The 23,129-nt window shown below is 36.9% G+C and overlaps 1 protein-coding gene across 1 annotated transcript in view; it reads right to left on the reverse strand.

Annotated features, from left to right (window-relative positions):
• The window catches only part of BRWD3 (bromodomain and WD repeat domain containing 3), a 131,285-nt gene that overhangs the window by 80,323 nt on the left and 27,833 nt on the right, over positions 1-23,129 (reverse strand). The window contains exons 7-8 of the mRNA XM_066357703.1: positions 4,879-5,039; positions 3,577-3,798 (exon numbers count right to left, since the gene is read on the reverse strand). Of these exons, the coding sequence (XP_066213800.1) occupies positions 3,577-3,798; positions 4,879-5,039 (383 nt within the window). The remainder of the gene's footprint in view (positions 1-3,576; positions 3,799-4,878; positions 5,040-23,129) is intronic.

The following is a 23,129-nucleotide window of genomic DNA, read 5'->3' on the forward strand; positions in this document are numbered from 1 at the left end:
GTTTTTTATGTTATAATAATTAAGTCAAATATTAAAGAAAAAAATATAAAGTCCAAGCGTGCTTTTATGGTAATTAAATAAAATAAATACGACAAAATAAAATTTATTCTGATATTAAAAAACATTTTTATGTTACATTTTTTTGAGTTATCCTTTTAAAAATTCGTAAAAAAGAGAAGTTAAAAAATAAAAAAAACGACAAAAAAGTGATCTTTATATACATATAGATACATTCTTAGTAAGATTTAGTAAATTCTGCATATCCCGGCACAAATGTGTTAAGTTTTTTTTCATTCTTGTGTTTATGAGAAACATGAGCCTGATGTGTCCTAGCGATTTCTTCAATGTTTGGGCATATATCTGAAAGGCAAACTTTCATTTCCCCATCAATACATTGAAGAATTCCTCTCTTTTTATTCTTCATTGTGTTGAGTGCAGAAAACTCCCACCATACACATCATCTTAACTTGACACCAAACAAAGGATAGAAGAAACTTGCCTCCCGTCTCTCCGGGGAACATGGAGGGTAGTGTAAACAATACAGCACCACAGCTTAACAACCCTTTGCAACCTAATCAGGCAAGTGAGGTGGGGGGTTGGGCAGACTGTCAGCTTACAGCCAATTCCTCCACACCTCTGTACCCCAAAAATCTAAACTCCAAAAACCCAGTTGGATTTTTGGTCCCCAACAGGCACATATTTCTCTGGAATACCATAGGGCGCACCTGGAAATCTTCTAGGGCGCACACTTTGAGAACCACTGCCTTACACTGTCTATGTCTGCTTTTCTAATGCAATAACAGTTAAGTAGTTACAACGGAGATCATATGGCCTACAAAACCTAAAATATTTGCTAAAATTTGTTGATCTCTGATATATAGGAAAGAGACAATTAAATATGAAATACTGTCATTTTTATTATGCTTGAAGAAACGCTAGAACATTTATAATTTCCATTATATTTAAACTGCTTCATGCTTCACAAAGGGTGATATAGTCCTTTAATGTACCTTAACTGGATTTTTAAAATAAGAAATTATGTTAGAGATTATACAAATAGTGATAATATGTGCATTTCTAAATACAAGTTAATGAAGTTATTGAAGAAAATTTAAGAAATATAGCAAAACAGAATAAAAGCTATTTATAAATCAAACTACCCAAAATAAACTACTATTAACATCTTCTCATTTTATCTAATGTTTTTTTAAAATAAGAAACGGAAAGAGTAATACTTCACAATGTTAATATTCATAGTCAATTAGCAAATAATAAACAAAGCACATAGAATGCATGTTAAATGGTGATCATTATTATGGAAAAAAATGAAACTAAGGGGGGGATATAGAATGGTGGTGAAGGACAGTTTACAACTTTAGAGTAGTGAGGTGGTCAGTGAGGGTCTCCCTGAGAACGTGACATCTGCACAAAGTCTTTAGAAATTGAGAAACCATGTGAATATCCAAGGAAGACTATTCTAGAGCCAGGAAAACAGTAGGAGCAAAGGATCCTAGGAGTGCAGACAGAGAGGTTGAGAAAAGCAGAGTGTATGTAGCAGCTAAAGCAGAATGAGAAAAGGAAACAAGTAGAAAGAGGTGAGGTAGGTCAGACAGTGAGGGGCTGAGAATGCAAGTAAGGTCCTGTGGGTCACAAAAATACTGTGGCTTTGTGCTCTGGTCAAGATGGCAACATAGCTAAATGTGACACTCACATTCTCTCACAAGCACCTCAAAATTACAATTTAAGTAAATACAGAACAACTATAATTCTGAACTGCCTGAAATCTAGATGAACAAAGTCCTAAAACAAGGATATAAAGAAGAAGCCACATTGAGACTGGCAGGAGGGGCGGAGATGTGGAACAGACTGGTCCCACACCCACCTGTGGTGGATAAAAATCGAGAGAAATATTTTGGGAGCAGAGGTCTCCTCAGAGGAGTGAGGAGCCCCAGCCCCATACCAGTCCCACACTCCAGTGCCAAGAAGAAAAGTCCCCATTACTTCTAGCTGTAGAAATAAACTCATAGACACAGACAACAGTGGGGTGATTACTAGTGGGAAAGAGGGGTGGGGGAGGTAAAACAGGGTAAAAGGGGGAGAAATAGTGATGGAAGGAGACTTGACTTGGGGTGGTAAACATATAATACAATATACAGATAAGGTATTATAAAATTGTACACCTGAAACCGATATAATTTTAGTAACTAACCAACATCACCCCAATAAAGTCAAGCAATGCCACTTCTGGAAATATATCCTACAAAGCCTGAAACACTAATTCCAAAGAATATATGCACCCCAGTGTTCATTACAGTGTATTTACAATAGCCACGATCTGCAAACAGCCCAAGTGGCCATCAGTAGACGAGTGGATAAAAATGCTATGGCACATTTACACACTAGAGTATTATGTGGCCATAAAAAAAGAAAAAGGGAAATCTCACCATTTTCAACAATATGTATGGATGGACCTGGAGAGAATTGTGCTAAGAGAAATAAGCCAGGCAGAGAAAGACAAGTGCCATAGGGTTTCACTCATTTGTGGAATCTAATGAACAAAATGAACTAACACGCAACATAGAAAACAACTCGTACAAGGGGAGCAGGCTGACAGCTGTCAGGGGTGATGGGGGGCGAGCAGGAGGGCACAGCAAAGGGAGCCAAGGGTAGAGCCCAAAGGGCAAAATAATAAAAAACCTCAAGCACACAGACATCAGTCTTTTGATTTCTAGGAGTGGGGAAATTGGGGGGTATGGTCACATAAATGGCGATGGAGAAAGATTTGACTTTTGGGGTGCACACACAATATGATGTACAGAGCTGTGTTGTGGAATTGGGCACCTGAAACCTGTATAATTATGTTAACCAGTGTCAGCCTAATAAGTCCAATAATCCGTCAATCAATAAATAAGACCTTTTTGGAAAGGTTCCAGATTCCCCTATTTTGTTCTCAAGACAAAGCAGAGGACAAAATTTCAGCCTAGTTTGATTAAATAAAAGTTATTTTGGGGATATACAGGACTTTCAGTATCAGCATCTGATAAAATCATCATAGGATCATTTATTTAAAAGAAATCAATATAATTAATGTTTGTGAAATATCAAGCTGAAAGAGGAAAACCATTGAAATTTAGAATAAAAATTTCCCTAACATTAAACTACTTTCTGTCTTTTTCTCTATCTGACTGGAAAGTATCTTGGATTAAATGTTAACACAAATTATGACAGTATTCAAGTTAGAACCTGTTTATATCTAGACTAACAGGTATTAATATTGCTCCTCAAAGCATTTACAAGCTTCTCCCTTCTTCATAAACATGAGCGAGGCAAAGAAGATGTCTCACGCAGTATTTTAAAAACCTTTTCAGTGGCCTTTTTACTTATTTGTAAGGGAATAGATTTACATGTTACAGGAACTTTAAAAAAGATCTGTCTACAGTGTTGAAACAAAGCCCTTGAGAGGTCAACATTTTTCTATTGGCCATTCTTTATAATATTATCTACACAGTGTAAGCAAAACAAGATCATTCTCATCCTATCACATTATGAGAGAGGTTATCCTTCCATTTTTCTCACCTGTATGGAAGTAATAGAAGCTGAATGCCCCTGAAGGACTGCGACTGGTGCACAAGTTCGAAGACACCAAACTCTTACAACTTTATCACAGCTGCCTGCGGCAATGAGAGTGTTTTCATAGTTAACAGCCATGTCAGAAATCTCAGCAGAGTGCCCTCGAAGTGTAGCAAGAAGGCGTCCATCTTCTGTGGCCCAAATTTTCACCAAACAGTCATCTGAACCCTATTGGAATTTGAAAGGACAGATTGACAATGAAGCAGAGATTTCCCCTTCCCCAAAAGCCAGAGAGACAAAAGGGAAGAGTTTATTAAGTTACTTTTAAGCCTTTACTTTTTAGTCTCTTCTCTCCACATAATATGGATTCAGTTGCAAATATAAATAATGATCAAATGACAGCCCCAACAAGGCACTGTGCAAACTGACAATGGTGTTTATAAAGCGCTCCTCAAAACTACCAATCCTGACAATTCAAAAACAATTTAGTTCACATTTAAGTGATTTAACATTAAGTGTCTCTGCGATTCGTTCTTTCCTTAGGCTGGACAGCCTTTTTTCTTAATTGTTTGAATATTTTATTATAAATACTTCAAAATTTAATCTAAAGTCGAGTATTTCTCAGTAAACTTGAGGCTTTTTCATGATAATCTCTGGGAAAAAATAAGTTGAACTTAAGATTTTCAAAAGAGCTTTACAAATAGTAAGAAGCAATTCTACTGCAATATGGAAAATAAATTACTTAATAATGATCAGTTTATATCATGATGGAAATCATCATCCTCAGGTGGTACGTTTGAAGTAATGAAAATGTCAATTGAAGAGTCTCTGAAGGAGTTACAACTTCTTAAAATATAAACCACTTCCTTATGGGTAGCATAGGAATTTAAAAAGAAAATGATGCCATTACCTATATTTCTATTGTAGTTTAGTACTGAAGACATGAGACTAAGTCTTCTCTTGAAAATATTAGTGTGCTAAGTTTTGTACTCAAAATCATACAGTGTGATCTGGTTAATGAAAACCCAAATTTAAAAATAATTAGTCCTAAAATCAAAGAAAGATATACACAATAACTGCAATCTTCATTACTAACTGGGTAGTACAGTTCAACTATTTGACCATAAGGATGATATAATCATTAGTGAAGCAACACTGACCAGTTGCATTAAGTGACAAATGGAAAGGGCATATTAGTAAATGTTTGATGGAGCTCCAGTAGTGCAATCGGTTAGCTCACGGCACTTATAAATGTTTGCTAAAACAATAACCTGTAATATGGTACACTATTATAAATTTTAAACTCACTGTAAAAATTCTTCTCCCGCTTCGGTCAAACGCTACACAATAGACGGATGACAAGTGCCCCAGAATTCTCTTATGCATCTTAATGTGCTGATAAGTAGATGAAGGGAAAATATGGCTGAAGCGACTGCATCCTGTTAATTGTCTGGCAGAGGTGATATTCACTGGAAAACATAAGATAGGAAGTTCACTTCTTAAAACCTAAAAGTGAAATCTGCTTCATAAAGTTGAATCGTGAACATTAAGATGAGGTAAAACAGGATAAACATACCCCAGCAATTCTACCCTGTGAGAAGTCTAAACTCCATTATACACTTCATGATTTTATGAGCTCAAGTTTACTACCGCAAAGCGCTAAGAAGACTTCTTTTAAATCCCAAAAGTCTGACTTTCTGTTTTCCTTACTATGGTTTCTCAAGCACATTCACATTTTGACTTTCAAGGTACACAATATCCAAAGAGACTATCACTGTATTTATTTTTTTAAATACACAAATCTCAACATTTGACCAACTGTTCATTGAGAGCACAAAATAGAGAGTATGGAGGAATAGTAATAGGGAAGTCACCTTGCCCCACTTTTCAAAGCAAGAACAGTTCCTACACAGGAGACTGTATATATTACCCAGCCAGATGATGAAGTTATAAGTATTTTTTCAAGTCATCCAAAATGTGTTAGGTGAGTCTTTCCTCTCAGTCTCCCCATCTGAGGTAAATCTTACTAAAACATGAAGAAATTTTAGAATAAAAACTGTATTTGATTAAGTATCTATAATGCACCTTAAAAATTATATAGGAAATTTTTCCTCTCCTCACATCCATCCACTCTGTGTACAGCTGTCCCTAAAAATTCAACAGCAATATAAGACGATCAATATATTGAAAAGAGAAAGGAAGCTATGACAGCACATTTGTTCTCAGTAACAAACAATTCTTTCTAGGCTTGTTTATAGATTCTCGCCTTGAGGCTTCATCTCCTCTGTTCATCTTAGATCCTGTCTCCATTTTGTTGGTTTTTTGTTTCTGCCTTGTAGTTAATTTTCTTAAAAAGGAGCCAGAATAAAACATAAATCTGTACAATTCACTTTCAAATACCACCTGATTTTTAGAGAGAGAAAGGAAAGTGGGGGGGGGGAAGGACAGGAACGTTGATCTGTTCTTGTATGTGCCTTGACCAGAGATCAAACCAGCAACCTCTGTGCTTCAGTACAATGCTCTGACCAACTGAGCCATCTGGCCAGGGCCCACCTGGATGATTTTCACTTTCCTCCAATGTCTCGATACCCATGTAAGGATTTATAAGCACTCACTTGCTCTGATTCTTCCAGTCTTTCTTTATACATACACTCAAAAAATATTTAACATCCCACACATATTTTAATCAAAGCACAAGATCCCTACAAGTTCAAAGTCACCTTGAAGCAAGGTGACATTTCACTATAGTACAACTGATAATAGTTTTATGTTGAAGGAAGGCAAAATTAAGGCAAGAATTGAGTTGTAGCTGGGTTAGTACAATGAGAACCATGTGACAAAAACAAACAAACAAACAAAAACAAAACCTTTCAACATTTCAACCTAAGAGCAATGAAGTCTTTTTTAGGGCAGATCTGTTGCCATTTTAAATAGACAAAGTTACAAAAAGTGAATAATCAAAATAATTTTGAATGCATATCACAAGAATGTGAGATCTGAATATTTATGTGACACTAAGAGTTACATGCTGACTAAATAATGGTCGGAAATCTGTAAGCATCATTACCAGGTAAGATCATTTCTTTTCGGCACCTAGCTGTTCCCCGCCCTGTACTCTAAAACTTTCCAGGATGCTAAATTAGAACAGCATGCACCATAGCTTGGGGGTTCTAGCAATCTCCCTTCTTCAATCAGACATTTCTTACCGCTTTTAGTTCCTTGAAACAATCAACCATTACTTCTGCTTTGCGTTTTTCTATGTGTAATTTGCAAGTAGATACAAAAGAAGTCGTGTTACTTTCAAGCAGCGATTCTCAACCTCAAAACTACTGGCACCTTTGGCCTAGTGATTCCTCATGATTGAAGATTATCTCTATTTTGTAGAGTTTTCAACAGCATCTCTGGCCTCTACCCCTAGTTACTAGTAACACCACCACCACCTAGTCATGAAAAAGCAAAAATATCTCCAAACACTGCCAAACAGCTCCTGGGGAGAAGAGGTTACTGTATTTGGTTGAAAACCACTGCTTGAATTATGAAAATAAAAACAATTTTAGCATAAAGAAAAAAAGTCAGAAAAGCAACTTTGAGAAGAGGAGCAGAGATAGAAGGAGAAAAAAACAGTGAAAGAGAGGAGAAGTAAATATCTACCAGAAACCAAGTCATTCATCCAAAAGATACCTGAGTTTCTAAATGACCAAAGGAACACATACAATCTTATAAACAAAATATAATTGACCCCCATTAAGCATTAATACCTCAGGCCCAAACAGTTAAATTTATGAAAAGTTATTAAAATTGTATGCCTTTCTATAGTATGTAAAAATTAGCTTTCATCCTGGCAGGGTGGCTCAATGGATAAAGCATCGACCCTACACAAGAGGTCTCAGGTTTACCCCTCACTAAAGGCACATAGGAGAAGTAATCAATGAGTTCACAATTAAATGGACCAACTAAGTAAAACAATGAGTTGCTGCTTCTCTCTCTCCCCCTTCCCTCTCTCTCCCTTCCTCTGTCTTGCTCTTAAATAGAAAAAAAATTTAAATAGCTTTCACTTTTTAAGACTCCTTTAGAGAAAACTAATAATTATGTCAAAAGAAAAAAAAATCTGAAAATATTTGCAGCCAATATGAAAAAGTCTTAATGTTTTAAAACATATAAAACTAACCATCTCTAAGAACAGCATCAAGATCTAATAGATGATTTAAGATTAAGGAAATTAACAAATAAGTCACAATATAGGAAATACAAATAATAAACTGAATCACTGAAAACATTCAATTTTTTGCCAAGTATAAAAAGAAATTTAAATGAAAAAAACAAGGTAAAAATTTAAAACCCAATAAATTAGCCTTTAAAAAATTTCTAAACCCTAATGCCAGCAATTACTGCTTGACACTAGTGTATACCTACATTCCTGGATGCACTATAAAGTGATATAATCCACACAGAAAATAATTTTGGCAACAGACTTCAGGATTCATGAAAATATGCACACCTATTGCCCGAGTCCTGGGATTCTATTCTAGGGACATGACTGATTAGCAAAAAGAGTTACATTTACAAAATGTTGAACAGAGTGTTATTCATAATTATAACCTAAGCCCAACAACAGGGCAATGGTTAATTAAATGACAGATTATGCTGTAGACTATTCTGTAGGAATTATTAATTACAATACAAAAACCAGAGCAGCACTGAAGCAAAAAATATAAAATACAAACTTGTAAGTATACTTGACCTAAATTATGTAAAAATATGCATGCATACATAAATAAAGACTACAACAAAATAAGAGAAATTAAACCAACTGCTTTGTGATAAAAGGACAGGGACATTTAAAAAATTTTCACTTAATGTTCAACAGTATATTTTTATCTTAAACGCATGTTTTTTATTAGGTTATTTAGTCATCACTAGCAGTGATTCAAAAAAATTTTAATAGAAGGTATGACGCATATTTGACAGAATCAGAATTGAATATTCCTTCTTTCCTATCTCAGTAATTTTTTGTTTATTCATCTAGAACAGGGCTCAGGAACCTTTTTGGCTGAGAGAGCCATGAACGCCACATATTTTAAAATGTAATTCCGTGAGAGCCATACAATGACCGGTGACGTTAGGCATTATCCAATAAAAATGTGGTGTTGTCCCGGAGGATAGCTGTGATTGGCTCCAGCCACCCGCAATCATGAACATGAGCGATAGGAAATGAATGGATAGTAATACATGAGACTGTTTTATATTTTTAAAGTTATTATTATTTTTATTAAAGATTTGTCTGTGAACTAGATGCAGCCATCAAAAGAGCCACTTCTGGCTCACGAGCCATAGGTTCTGGAGCCCTGATCTAGAACCTGAGATGATAATACATTTTTCTTAGTCATTCAGTACCATCAACAGGCCTATGGCTCTATACACTAAGGAATCTGTCAACAATATCTTTTCCATGTATTCTGTATTTAACCACTCTTTTCCAGTTATTCTCTGTTTCTTGTTTTTCCTACAAATCTACAGAGCACTTTATCAGGAATGTTTCCCTCAGCTGTTAATGACTGATGACATAAATATACATTATAGAGTTCACTTTTTATCAACCCTTCAGTATTTTACTAGAAAAAAGTGGATCTCGTTCTTCTAGCATAAACATTATATAGCTCCTTTGGGGGAGAAAGATTCTCAAATCATTATTCCTTTTCTCAAAATGAAAGGAAACACACACACAATTATCATTGTGTTGTATCTGAACATCTCTATCAAATATACTATTTGAGTGACTTGTTTCTTTGATTATAAACATAATGCAAATTTATTAATAAGCAATTTAATTTTAATGCCAATATAGTAAAATGAAGTATTAATGAGAAACAACAAATAAAAAAAAATCCCACAATCTCTTTTTTTTTTTTTTTTTTTGCACTTTTCTGAAGCTAGAAACCAGGAGAGACAGTCAGACTCCCGCAGACGCCTGACCGGAATCCACCCGGCACGCCCACCAGGGGGCGACGTTCTGCCCAGCAGGGGGCGATGCCCTGCCCCTCCGGGGAGTCGCCCTGCCGCGACCAGAGCCACTCTAGCGCCTGGGGCAGAGGCCAAGGAGCCATCCCCAGCGCCCGGGCCATCTTTGCTCCAATGGAGCCTCGGCTGCGGGAGGGGAAGAGAGAGACAGAGAGGAAGGAGAGGGGGAGGGGTGGAGAAGCAAATGGGCGCTTCTCCTGTGTGCCCTGGCTGAGAATCGAACCCGGGACTTCTGCACGCCAGGCCGACGCTCTACCACTGAGCCAACCGGCCAGGGCCAAAAATCCCACAATCTTACATATATTATAATGTCAGTACTGCACTGTCATTAGTAAACTTTCTAAAATCTACAGTGCTTATGTAGTAAGTTTTAGTATATATAAGTAATTACCTTGATTATATATTTAAGTGTCTCAAAACACTGTAACAGATAAGTAATGTTATTTCAGCCTCATTTACTAAGAAATCGAGCCCCGCAAAGCCACACAGTAATATGGCAATACAACTTTAAAAATAACAGTTAAAACAGAGCAACCAATCAAAATACTTTTATAGTCAACCAAATGCCTGCTTCTCCATCTATTGCGGTTAAGGATTTAGCAATTTTTGAAAAACAGTTATGACAGCATTCTTGTTTGGAGGTTCTAGCACCGGGGGGGTGGGGGGTGGGGGGGTGGGGTAGCTACTAGTATAGCCTTGACCAAGAAATGGTCTACTCCTCTATCTGGGAAGATTGTCCTTTTCCACTGATCACGCAGCTCCAGGTTCAAGAGGGACGCAAATGGAGCAGTGAGGGAAGAAGGGGTCACCCACCTAGCCAACTAGATCAGCCCAATCATCCCTGGCGATCAATGGGGTGACAGATGTCACAGTGAGATTGCCCTCACATTCTATGACACCATTCTATCCGGGTAGCTGCGACAGTTATGGTCTAATAATCAACTGTAGAGCATTTTCTCTTGAGTAGTGATGTAAACATGACAACTTTGTTTTGAAATATTTTAAGGACTTTTCTTTTTTGTGGCAGAGACAGAGTCAGAAAGAGAGACAGATAGGGACAGACAGACAGGAAGGGAGAGAGATGAGAAACATCAATTCTTCATTACGGTTCCTTAGTTGTCCATTGATTGATTTCTCATATGTGCCTTCACTGTGGGGCTACAGCAGACCGAGTGACCCCTTGCTTGAGCAGCGACCTGGGCTCAAGCTGGTGAGCCCTGCTCAAACCCGATGAGCCCGCACTCAAGCTGGCAACTTCAGGGTCTCAAACCCGGGTCCTCCATGTCCCAGTCTGACACTCTATCCACTCCACTCTATCCAGTCTGACACAGCCACCACCTGGTCAGGCTGAAATATTTTAAGAACTTTAATTATGAGACAAGCATCTTTGATGTCACGATACATTACTTTCAGTAATGTTAACAAATCCAACTGGTAGACAAATTAATGAAATGTATATACATACAAAATATATTAACACAAAATATTCTATTCAGAATCATGTCTCCTAAATATTTTTTTTACAATTTTGTAGAATAAGCTTCTGCACTGTCCTCTAACAAAAGTTAACCAAAACACTTAAAGAACCAAGTAAGAACAGGAAAGAACTTACTGTGTATACTTTACAAATTTATTAAGTCATAGAGATCAATACACAACTATCAATGAAATGATTGCTTTTTTTCTTTAAAATATGTTTGTTGACCACCTACTATGAGCTAGGCAGTGTGATAGATACTGGAAATACAGCTCATAAACAAGTGAAACAAAATCTCTGTCCTTATATAATGTACATTACAAAGGGCAAAGCTTTCATCATTTATCTGATTTCAGGAATTAATAAGATACTTTAATGTGGAAAAATGATCTACAGATACGTGTACAGCTATTAAAATGTTTTTCTAATAATTGATTCTGATATTGTGCCAAGTTTGAGAATGACCAACTCCAGTCCAACATTCCGTCCTCCCAAGTTATGCTTTCTATAATTTATCTGGCAAATGGTCATTCATCATGTGCCTAAACACTTTGAGTAAAGAGAAGATTACCATTTTTCAAAAATGAACAATTAATATGTCGAGCTGCACTAATTTTGGCTAGACTATACCCTTAACTGAGCTAAATCTCTCTGCCTATAACTTTCAGAGTCATACAGGTTCTCTCCTCTTGGGAGGTACACTTAAAAAAAAAAAGTAAAATCCCTTTGTTACTTGGTAACCCACAAAATATTTAAAGATAGCTATCATTTGTGCCTTGTCTTCTTTCAACATGTGAGGTCCCCGCTATATTACTCTCACAGCCATAATTTACAAATACTTCTCTTTCCTATCATCCCCTATAGGAAAACATCCTTTCTCCATAAACACTACTCTGACTGCTTTTCTGTAAGGTCATTAGTTCATCAATTTCTAAGCCTCTTAAAATAACAAGAACTGAGAAATATATTCCAATGGTCTGATTAGAACAGAGTACAGTGGATTATTTCCAACTGTACTTTTATCAATGCAATTAAATTGCCTAGGACAAATTAGTTTTCTAAAGCAGCTGTCTTATATTATCCATTATTATCTATTAAAGAGGAAATAAAGTTAGTTGGCACTATTTCATTGTAAACACTTCTAAGTTCCCAGTGATTACTTCTTTCTTTTCTAAGAGAACACAAACCACCTGTTCAATAAACCTGTCTAAATTTCTGCCTGGGGTTAAAGCTAAATTCACCAGTCTATATTTTCTAAAATCTCTTCTTTTTTCCCTTTTGTATACTTGTACATTCTCCTGTTCACTCTGATGACAGACAAATTACCTGCCAGTAAGAATTATTTCAGTATACCAGAATTTAACTTATTTGGGCCTCTGATAGTAGCAAGTCACTTGTGTATCTTGAGTTTTCTTTTCTTTGACCATACCTCTTCCACCCTTTATAGTTTAGAGATTCTTCTCTTTCACAGAGAAGCAAAGCATGGTTATCTCTAGCTCTCACATTGTAGCTATGAATTTATAACATCTATTCTTATTCAGTGAATCTATAGGTTTCTCTCCCATATGCTAATTAGAAATTTAAAGGTGTTTTGAGGTATTCCTGTATGGGCGAAACCATATGAAATTGTTGATATTTGCCGATTTTCGACATACAAAACTAGTTACCATAAATGTCTCAACATAATAGCTGTAATTGGGATGAGGAAGGGATGGGGAGATATCAAGCATTAGTTTGACATAGATATTCTGTTCTTTACCTCTCATTAAAAAGCATCACCCATAATGTCCACTCTGTAGTAAAATTCCATGTATACTTCTCACTCCGTTCATCTTTACCCTCTATTTTCCTTATTATAACCACATTTTGTTCTACAGACTTCTAAATACATTTAACATTAACATGCACAACTGTTCTCCTCACTTTCTTATCAGTTCTGTTTATTTAGGACTAAGTATAGGTATTCATCACATTTTAAGCACTAAAATTCCTAGTTCACTTTGTTGTATTATACCTATTTTTTTTGTTAGCAAAACTATGAAATGCTTTTTATTGTGCTTTACATTAAAAAGCCTACAGTATATAAAATAATCAATATTATCAGAACTCTGTCTTGTCTATAACTTCCTACTGTATGTAGCCAGTTCATTACTTTAGCTTTGTTTTTAGGCAAAATACAGGGTTATAAAAAGAGTTATTTAGCCTGACCAGGTAGTGGCGCAGTGGGTAGAACGTCAGACTGGGATGCAGAGGACCCAGATTTGAAACCCCGAGGTCGCTGGCTTGAGCGACCAGCTTGAGCGCAGTGTCACTGACTTGAGAGTGGGACCATAACACGATCCCATGGTTGCTGGCTTGAAGCCCAAGGTCACTGGCTTGAGCAAGAGGTCTCTTACTCTGCTGGAGCCCCCTGGTCAAGGCACATATGAGAAAGCAATCAATGAACACCTAAGGATCCACAACGAAGAACTGATGCTTCTCATCTCTCTCCCTTCCTGCCTGTCTGTCCCTATCTGTCCCTCTCTCTGTCTCTGTCAAAAAAAAAAGAAAGAGTTATTTAGTGCTAATGCAGATGATATAATAACACATAAGGTAATTTCTGTCTTGTTTTTCTATTATTACTATTGTTATTATTAAAAAACAGTAAAAGGAAGAGAATATAAGGTCACAGTTATCCCATAAGAAACCTCAAATGTTATCAAGACTATAATAAAGAATAAGTTAAAGTTTAATAGAAAGATTCTTTTGAAATTCTTTCTTAAACTTTTTAAATGCTATTGAATTACCCTCAGAAATTAAGAAAAACTGAAGTCATTGAAAAAAGGCACAGAAAAATGTCATAATTTAAGTGTATAATATTCTACTATATGATGATATTAACATACCATTTCACAAACCCAAATTCTAATTTTTTTCAATTACAGTCTGGGTCACTGTAACCCAAATTAATAAAGTGCAAATTAGATTGTGACTTTGTTCATAAAGTCTTCAGTAGCTTTGCTTTCATTACTCTGTGTCATCTGAATTTACTATAAGGATGTACTTATTTTCTTGTCTCACTTTCTTCTTCCTTGTCTTCTCCATTAATTATCCATCCATTTATTTTATAGGGGAAAAAACTACTAATAACCTGTTAAAATCCTAGTGTTAGAAAAAAGCATGTTTATGATAAAAGATTATTGAGTATGGTACAAGAAATTTACTATCTTAACTTAAAAGCATTCTATTAGACCCTCAAATATAAAATGGTGATAAAACCTAAACAAACATATAAGAATGAATGACAAGCCTGACCGGGCGGTGGTGCAGTGGATAGAGCATCGAACTGGGATGCGGAAGACCCAGGTTCAAGACCCTGAGGTCGCCAGCTTGAGCGTGGGCTCATCTGGTTTGAGCAAAGCTCACCAGCTCTGACCCAAGGTCACTGGCTCGAGCAAGGGGTTACTTGGTCTGCTGTAGCCCCACAGTCAAAGCACATATGAGAAAGCAATAAATGAACAACTAAAGTGTAGCAACGAAAAACTAATGATTGATGCTTCTCATCTCTCTTCATTCCTGTCTGTCTGTCCCTGTCTATCCCTCTCTCTGACTCTCTCTCTCTCTCTGTAAAAAAAAAAAAAAATGAATAACAAGAACACAACAATAAATTCAAATCAAAGAATTATTAGGGGTAGTTTACTAAGAAAACTATTTGTATGTCAGCTTAGTTCAACACCACCTCTGGCTGGGTAGCTGACCTGGTTAGAGCGTTATCCCATATGCCAAAATTGTGGGTCCAATTCCCGGTCAGGGCACAGACAAGAGTCAACCAAGGAATGCATAAATAAGTGTAACAATAAATCAATCTCTCTCTCTCTCTTCCTCCCTCTCTCAATTCCTCTAAGATCAATAAATACATAAAATTTTGAAAAAAATAGTTCAACACCAAACAGTTTGTTCTGTTAAGTTCAGTCAATGTTATCAAAAAGCCTAGGTCAGTAAAAGAGAAGAAATAGAAATATCACTGCAAATGCACAAATTCTGTGAAAAATACTTCAAAGCACATTCCCTTCTATTTTCCTCCTACATGAAAGCTAGAACATTATTTGACGAATAAAAGATCAGGAAGCCTATACTGAAACATAGTGAAACAAGTACATAACCAGTACAGAGAACATTTTAAAATAGTAAAGAATTTAAAAATTGGAGAAAATAGAAAACTGGTAACAAGATATTAAATATTTGTTATTTTATACCAAATTTAAATCATATATGCTTAACAAAGAAAAAATTGAATTAGATTTCTAAAGTAATTTAAAAATCCTCATTTATTAATCTATTTGAAAATCTCATTTTAGAATTAAAATGAATATTTCTTACAAACTCTCATACTCCACATGCTTTCTTACTAGGACCGACAGCTGAATTCAAATTTAAAGTGCATTAGAGGAGCGATATCAGGATCATGGCTAATGAGTCTTCTCTTGCCTTTAATTACCAACCAAACGAACATTCACAGCCAAAGTGCCTATGCACGTTACACCAAGACATCAGGAAGATATCTACTCACCTGTGCACCCAAAAGTGTGTAGACAGGACTTCAGTGGGCGCAGGTCCATGGGAGTGCGTGAGCCTGCCCCACCCCACACCCTGATTGCAGGGTGCAGTTGGGGAACAGGCCCGGGAGAGTACAAAACTCAGGGGTACCCACACTTAATAGATACTTTGGGAGCCCCAGCCTGCCTGAGGGGAGAATCAAGCATGCCATCAGAATGGGAAAGAGATAAATTTGGGTGTAGAGGAGAGAGAGGAACTTGTCAGGGCGGCATCTTCCCCAGGGCAACACTGTAAGGGGGCTGAGGTTTGGCAGCTCCATCAGCGCCCCCACAAGCAGAGGAAATGAAAAGCAGCAAGCTCTACCATGGAAGAGGTGTAAATCAAAAGTCTTGAGTGACTGGCTGGCTGCCGCAACTGTGCAGGTTGTGGCTGGAGGGGCTGTTCCTCTCAAGTAGCATACAGATTTCTGAGGATAAATCTCCTCCATTGGGGGAAGGGAGAGGAAAGGAAGGAGGCAGATAAAAATATAGAATGGCATTGAATGAACACGTTTCCTGCTTTCTGCTTTGAAAATTCAGAAGGAGGTCCAGTCATGGATCTTTGGGAGTTCCCCATTAGAGGATCTCCCTACTGGCCAGTGGGTACCCACAAAGCCCCGAGTGCTAAGCTCACCCCCCAAGCACTCTGCTGACAGTTCCATGTGCACGCTCCTGGTACATCAGGGTGAGCCAGCTCCAGAAGAAGAAACCAAACACGAGAAACCATACCTGAGCTATTGTGCCACCTTTTGGAGAACAAAAGAAAAGTTTCTAAGAGCCAGCCTGTTGAATCATAAGAACCAAAGATGACACAAAGCCTTAATAAAGGATGTATCTGATACTTCAAATGCCAAAGCTGAAGTGCATACCTTCAAACACTATGGAAAATTACAGAAACATGGTACCACAAAAAGAAAATGGTAATTCTCCAGTAACTGAACTCAAAAAAGCACAGAATACTGTAATCTAACAGATAAAAGTTCAAAATAGCCATTATGAAGAAACTCAATGAGCTCCAAGAAAACTCAGGAAGACAATGCGCTGAATTCAGGCATAAAATTAATGAACAGAAAAAATTCTTTACCAAAGAGGTGCAAATTATAGGAAAGTACCAAACAACTTCTGGATCTGAGAAATTCAAAGATTTAAAAATGCAAGAAACATCATTGGTAACAGGACAGAGCAGAAGAATAAAGAATAAGCAATTTTGAGGGTAGGGATATAGAAATAATTCAATTAGGAAAGAAGACAGAACTAACAATTTAAAATGGAAAAGATGCTATCAGAGCTACTGGATTTGATCATAAAGGTAAATATAAAAACAATTGGTGTACCAGAAGGATAAGAGAGAAAAAAAGGGGATAGAGAGGTTATTTAACACCTTAATAACTGAGAACCTCCTAATTCCAGGAAAGGACTTGAACATACCAGTCCATGAAGCTAATAGAACACCCTATTATATCACTGCAAAAAGACCTTCTACAGGACACAATATAACAAAACTGGCAAAAATCAAAGATAAAGAATCTTATAACCTGGACATGTTTTCTTTGAACATATGTACCCTGATTTATTGATGTCACCCTAGTAAAATTAATTAAAAAAAAGAATCTTAAACACAACAAGGAAAAAAATTAAGTAACCTACAAAGAAACTCCATTAGGCTATCAACAGATTTCTCAGCAGAAACTCTTTATGCCAAGTAAGTGCAGAATGACATAAAGAAAGTGTTGAAAGACCAAAAACAAAACAAAACAAAACAAAACAAAATTCAAAAAACAACAACAATGGCCAAGAATACTTTATTCAGCAAAACTATCCTTTAAATATAAAGGAAAAAGAAGGCTTTTCCAGACAAACAAAAGCTGAGAGAGTTCACCACCACTAAACCTGCCTTGCAAGAAATACTGGAAGTTCCTCACGCTGAACTGAAAAGATGCTAATAACCTACATGAAAACATAGTAAAGCACACAACACTGTGGTAAAGGTGAAAACAGAAATAGAAAACTGTAATTCCATATTAGAATGGTGTTTTAACCTATAGTTTATATATATTCAATAGAATCCCTATGAAAATTCCAAAGCCATAATTCAAGACATAGAAAAAAAATCCTAAAATTTTTATGAAACCAGAAAAGACACCAAGTAGCCAAAACAATCGTGAGAAAGCCTGTGGTTATCACAATTCCTGATTTTAAACTATAAAGCTATAACAAAAACAGTATGGTACTGTATAAAAAGAAACACTTGGGCCAAATAAAAGATAGCATTGAAGTCTCCCATTTGCTCTTGTGAGTACCAAGTTATTATTTGATACAAAAGGGAACACCATGCAGACATGTATTTTGGTGGCGGGAGCAGAGACAAAGGACACAATACTAACCCTGTGGGAAAATTAAAGGGCCAGGCAAGTAGCTCAACAGAAACTAGAAGAGTTCGTTCTGGCTTTACCAATTCCCTGTTTTTTGACAAAAATGACAGTAAAAAGGCAGCATAGTATTGAGGAAAACAATGACCTAGCTCCTTCTTTATCTATAAAATCTGTTAACATAGGCATAATACCACCTCTTTCCCAAAAATTAAGTGATGTGAACTTTATAGCCCATCTAGCAGAGAAGACTTAGTTCCTGCGAAGCGAAGCTCCTTTTCTTCCTTTTTCTCTCCTCTCTGGGCTCTCACTGCACTCACATTCCAAAACGGGACAGAGTAAGAAGAAGGGGGAAATGTTTCATATTAAATTGGACTCTGATGGATAGTTATCTCTGTTAAAAAAATGCTTAGACATAAACAAAAATATCACACTGTGCTGACCAGAGTAGACAAAAAATTTCCCTTGTGGTATAATAAAACATTTATTTAACATTTTTATGTGTCAGGCATTGTGCTAAGCACGTCATATGTTTAACTTACTAAACCTTATGAAGTGAGTATGGCTAATATCCCCTTTTTAAAGACATGAAAACTGAGACATACAGGTTAAATAATTTATCCAAGACTGCAAGCTAGTAAATGGTAGAGCCAATATTCAAACCCAGGCAATTAGAAAACAGGTTAAGATGGGAATAGACATTTCATCAAAGAGGATAAACACATAGTAAATAGGCACACAGAAATCTGATCAACTTAAGTAGCCACCAGGGAAATGCAAATTAAAACCACAATGATATATCATAGTAAACATAAAGAAACAGCTAAGATAAAACACCATAACAATACCAAATGCTGATAAAAGATGTAGAAAAACTGTATCACACTTATACCTTGCTTCTGTGAATGTAAAATACTACAGCCACTCTGGAAAATAGTCCAGCAGCTTAAAACAACAACAAAAAACTAAACATGCAATTAGCAAGGGACCCACCATTGTATTTTTGAGCTTTTATTCCAGAGAAACAAAAGCTTATGTTCACACACACACCAGAAAACACAAGCACACACACAACCTATCTGCAAATGTTCACAGAAACTTTATTTGTAATTGTCAAAAGCTAGAATCAATCTAGATGCCCTCCAACTGGTGAATGGTCAAACAAACTGTGGTATATCCATACCATGGAATACCACTCAGCAATAAAAAGAAATAAATATTGATGCACGCAACAAGTTGGATGACTGTCCAGTGAATTATGCTGAGTGAAAGAGACTTACATATTATGATTCCAATTACATAACATTCTTTTTTTTTTTTTTTACAGAGACAGAGAGTCAGAGGGATAGACAGGGACAGACAGACAGGAATGGAGAGATGAGAAGCATCAATCATTATTTTTTTGTTGCGCATTGCGACACCTTAGTTGTTCATTGATTGCTTTCTCATATGTGCCTTGACTGTGTCCTTCAGCAGACTGAGTGACCCCTTGCTCGAGCCAACGACCTTGGGTCCAAGCTGGTGAGCTTTTTTTTTGGTCAAACCAGATGAGCCTGTGCTCAAGCTGGCGACCTTGGGGTCTCGAACCTGGGTCCTCGGCATCCCAGTCCAACGCTCTGTCCACTGCGCCACCGCCTGGTCAGGCTACATAACATTCTTGAATACAGATTTGTAGTTGACAAGAGTGTGGGAGTAGGTCAGGCAGGAGGTAGGTGGTTGTGGTTATATAAGATCAACATGAAGGATCCTTGTGATAAAATTCTATTTTAACTGTGGAGGTGGATGCATAGGTGATAAAATTATATAACTACACATTCACACTCAAATGGCTGTATAAGTAAAACTGAGAACATCTGATGAAACTATAGCCAGTCTCCGAGTCTTATATTTGAATCAAACTTCTGCTAGTTTACCACCTTAGAGCCTTTGCTTAAGCTATTCCTTTAGCTTTATGCCTACCTCTGCCATCTTAGCCTATCAATACCTTGATCTTTGAATTCACAGCCTAAAACCATCTTCGATTCCATGAAATCTTTATCAATCATGTCAGCCAAAAATAAACTCTCCTTCTTGTCAAGGTCCCTGTATTAGTTGTGCATATCTCTGATGTAGGATTATAAGCACTTTAAGGAGATTAATGTCTAATGCATCATGCACTGACCCAGCTTAGTCCCTTGGAAGGAAAAAACATTCATGTATTTAAATAATCTGGGCCCACCTTTTCCAAAATATCCAACCATAATTCTTACTCCTCCAGGGCATAAACTTTCCACTTGAAATAAAACAAGCCTTCTTTATGGCCTACTCAGATATCTTATCACAGGGAATGCTCCACCCTTCAAATCTCATCTTAAATGTTATTTATTCCTTAAAATATTTCTTTGTTTCTCTTATTAATCAGTTTCACCTCTCCTTTCTGGATGTTCACTATATTTAGTATTTCACTTAAATCACTTAGTTCATGTCAACTATAGATCAAATGTTTGTGCCAGCCCCCAATTCATATGTTGAAAACAGAATGTCCAACATATTGGTATTAGGAGGTGTGTTACCTTTGGGGAAGTGGTTAGTTCATGAGGACAGAGGCCTCATGAATAGAATTAGTACCTTTATAAAAGAGGCTTGAGAGCCCTGGCTAGGTAGCTAGGTTTAAGAGTACTCTAAAATGTCCAGATCAGAATTGTTAGACCACTAGTCTACCCCATTCGTTATTTACAGTGGAGAAAAATCTGTTTGTATTAAAATTATTTTACTATGGTATCAAACTTTGAACTGGTGTCAGAAAATGTTTCTAGGCTAAAAAGAACCCAAACAAACAAAGAACATACAGAAAAGCCTTTAAATACAAGTAATAACAAATTGCTGCATGCTAACAACATGCTTTTATAAGATTTATAAGACTACGTGTTAAAAGAATCAAAACTTATCCAGGATTGCAATAGTGAGTATCAGCCAGGACTGAAAAAGAAAAAACTGGTCTTGCAGTTAATGAGTCTGGGAGGACAGACAAGATAAAGTTGGCTCTAAAGTTAACAGGAAACATTGCTTTTCCCAAGGTCATGCAGTAGTTATAAAATATCATAACGACACTCTGCTCGAGTGATTCTTGCTTTCTTACCAATAATGCCCCAGTCTTGCTTTGCTAGCTTCACTTATTACCAGAGGATGATACCCAATTCCTAAATCACCCTACTTCATTTCAGTACCCAATCCCTAGTTAATCCCCACTCTTCTCAATCTGCCTCAGAAGCAGCCACCAATCCAGAACTAATACTGATTTCCTTCAAATCCTCCTTAGAATTCACCACTGGTAAATAAACCAAAACTGGCATTGCTTTATCAAGAGGATGGGCATTAAAACATCAATTTTTCCTAACACTGCTGCATGAATATAATGCTCTCGAAATACCAGAAAGTATACTTTAGAAATATGAATTAGTAGAACTTAATCATAATTATTTGCCACACATGCTAACAATTATTTTTCACCTGGAGGTTTTTCAAAAAATAAGAAATTGTCATAAAAAAAGACCCTTCCCTCCTCCCTCTCTTATCTAGAAGCCTTTCAAGGTTCCTTAGGAGTGTATGCTTTCACTATGAGTCAATTAATCTGACTGTCAGACTAGCAGCTCAATCCTGGTGGTCACTGACAAAGCTTTAACAAGGTAACCGAGTTTTGAATTTCCCTACAGGCTCCAGTTCACTACTGACAAAATCCCACCTCCCCTCAAAAAAGAAACAACTTCTGAGCCTAAACCATAAAATCACTAAACACAAGAGACTTTCACTGCTAAGAAAGATGAATAACTCACAGAATTCTACTGATTATATCACAGGAAATATCTGATCAGCAATGTTAAAAGTTATACTATTTAACCAAAGCCAGGTAATTAACACATTGCTGGGAGGAAGAGTGTATATATATCATCTGAGCTCCAGATAAAACCAGAAGTGTACAAACTGGTGATATATCTTTTTTTTTTTTTTTTTTTTACAGGGACAGAGAGAGAGAGTCAGAGAGAGGGATAGATAGGGACAGACAGACAGGAACGGAGAGAGATGAGAAGCATCAATCATCAGTTTTTTGTTGCAAATCCTTAGTTGTTCATTGATTGCTTTCTCATATGTGCCTTGACTGCGGGCCTTCAGTAGACCAAGTAACCCCTTGCTCGAGCCAGTGACCTTGGGTCCAAGCTGGTGAGCTTTTGCTCAAGCCAGATGAACCTGCACTCAAGCTGGTGACCTCGGGGTCTCAAACCTGAATTCTCTGCATCCCAGTCCAATGCTCTATCCACTGTGCCACCGACTCGTCAGGCGTGATATATCTTTTAATAAAAATGAGTCACATAACTTTTGAGCAATTTTATCTGTCACTTATAATCTAATCATATGCTATACATACTGTTCATGAAATCCTTGTGTAATTTCCCAATTTTTAATGGTTAAACTTTAATACAGATTATATAAAAATATAATAATCCCAATTCTAATATAAACTGCATTGAAAAATAACACGAATTGCCTGACCAGGTGGTGGCGCAGTGGATAGAGTGTCGGACTGGGATGCAGAGGACCCATGTTCAAGACCCCGAGGTCGCCAGCTGAGTGCGGGCTCATCTGGTTTGAGCAAAAGCCCACCAGCTTGAACCCAAGGTCGCTGGCTCCAGCAAGGGGTTACTCGGTTTGCTGAAGGCCCGAAGTCAAGGCACATATGAGAAAGCAATCAATGAACAACTAAGGTGTTGCAATGTGCAATGAAAAACTAATGATTGATGCTTCTCATCTCTCTCTGTTCCTGTCTGTCTGTCCCTATCTATCCCTCTCTCTGACTCACTCTCTGTCTCTGTAAAAAAATAAATAAATAAATAAAATTAAAAAGAAAGAAAAATAACATGAATTGTTTTGACCACAGGTCAAGCTAACTTCATATTCATAGACACCATTCAACAACTCAGAGAATTTAAAGGTGTCTCATTACCAATAAAATGCTTTGGAAAATAGCAGGTCTACCTATTTTAAAGAGTAACCTCAGCCCTGGATGGGTTGCTCAGTTGGCCAGTGTCATCGCGATAGGTCAACGTTGCGACCCAAACCCCATTCAGGGCACATACAGGAATCAAC

This window comes from Saccopteryx leptura, chromosome X, assembly GCF_036850995.1.
Source record: "Saccopteryx leptura isolate mSacLep1 chromosome X, mSacLep1_pri_phased_curated, whole genome shotgun sequence".
Taxonomy (NCBI): Eukaryota; Metazoa; Chordata; class Mammalia; order Chiroptera; family Emballonuridae; genus Saccopteryx; species Saccopteryx leptura.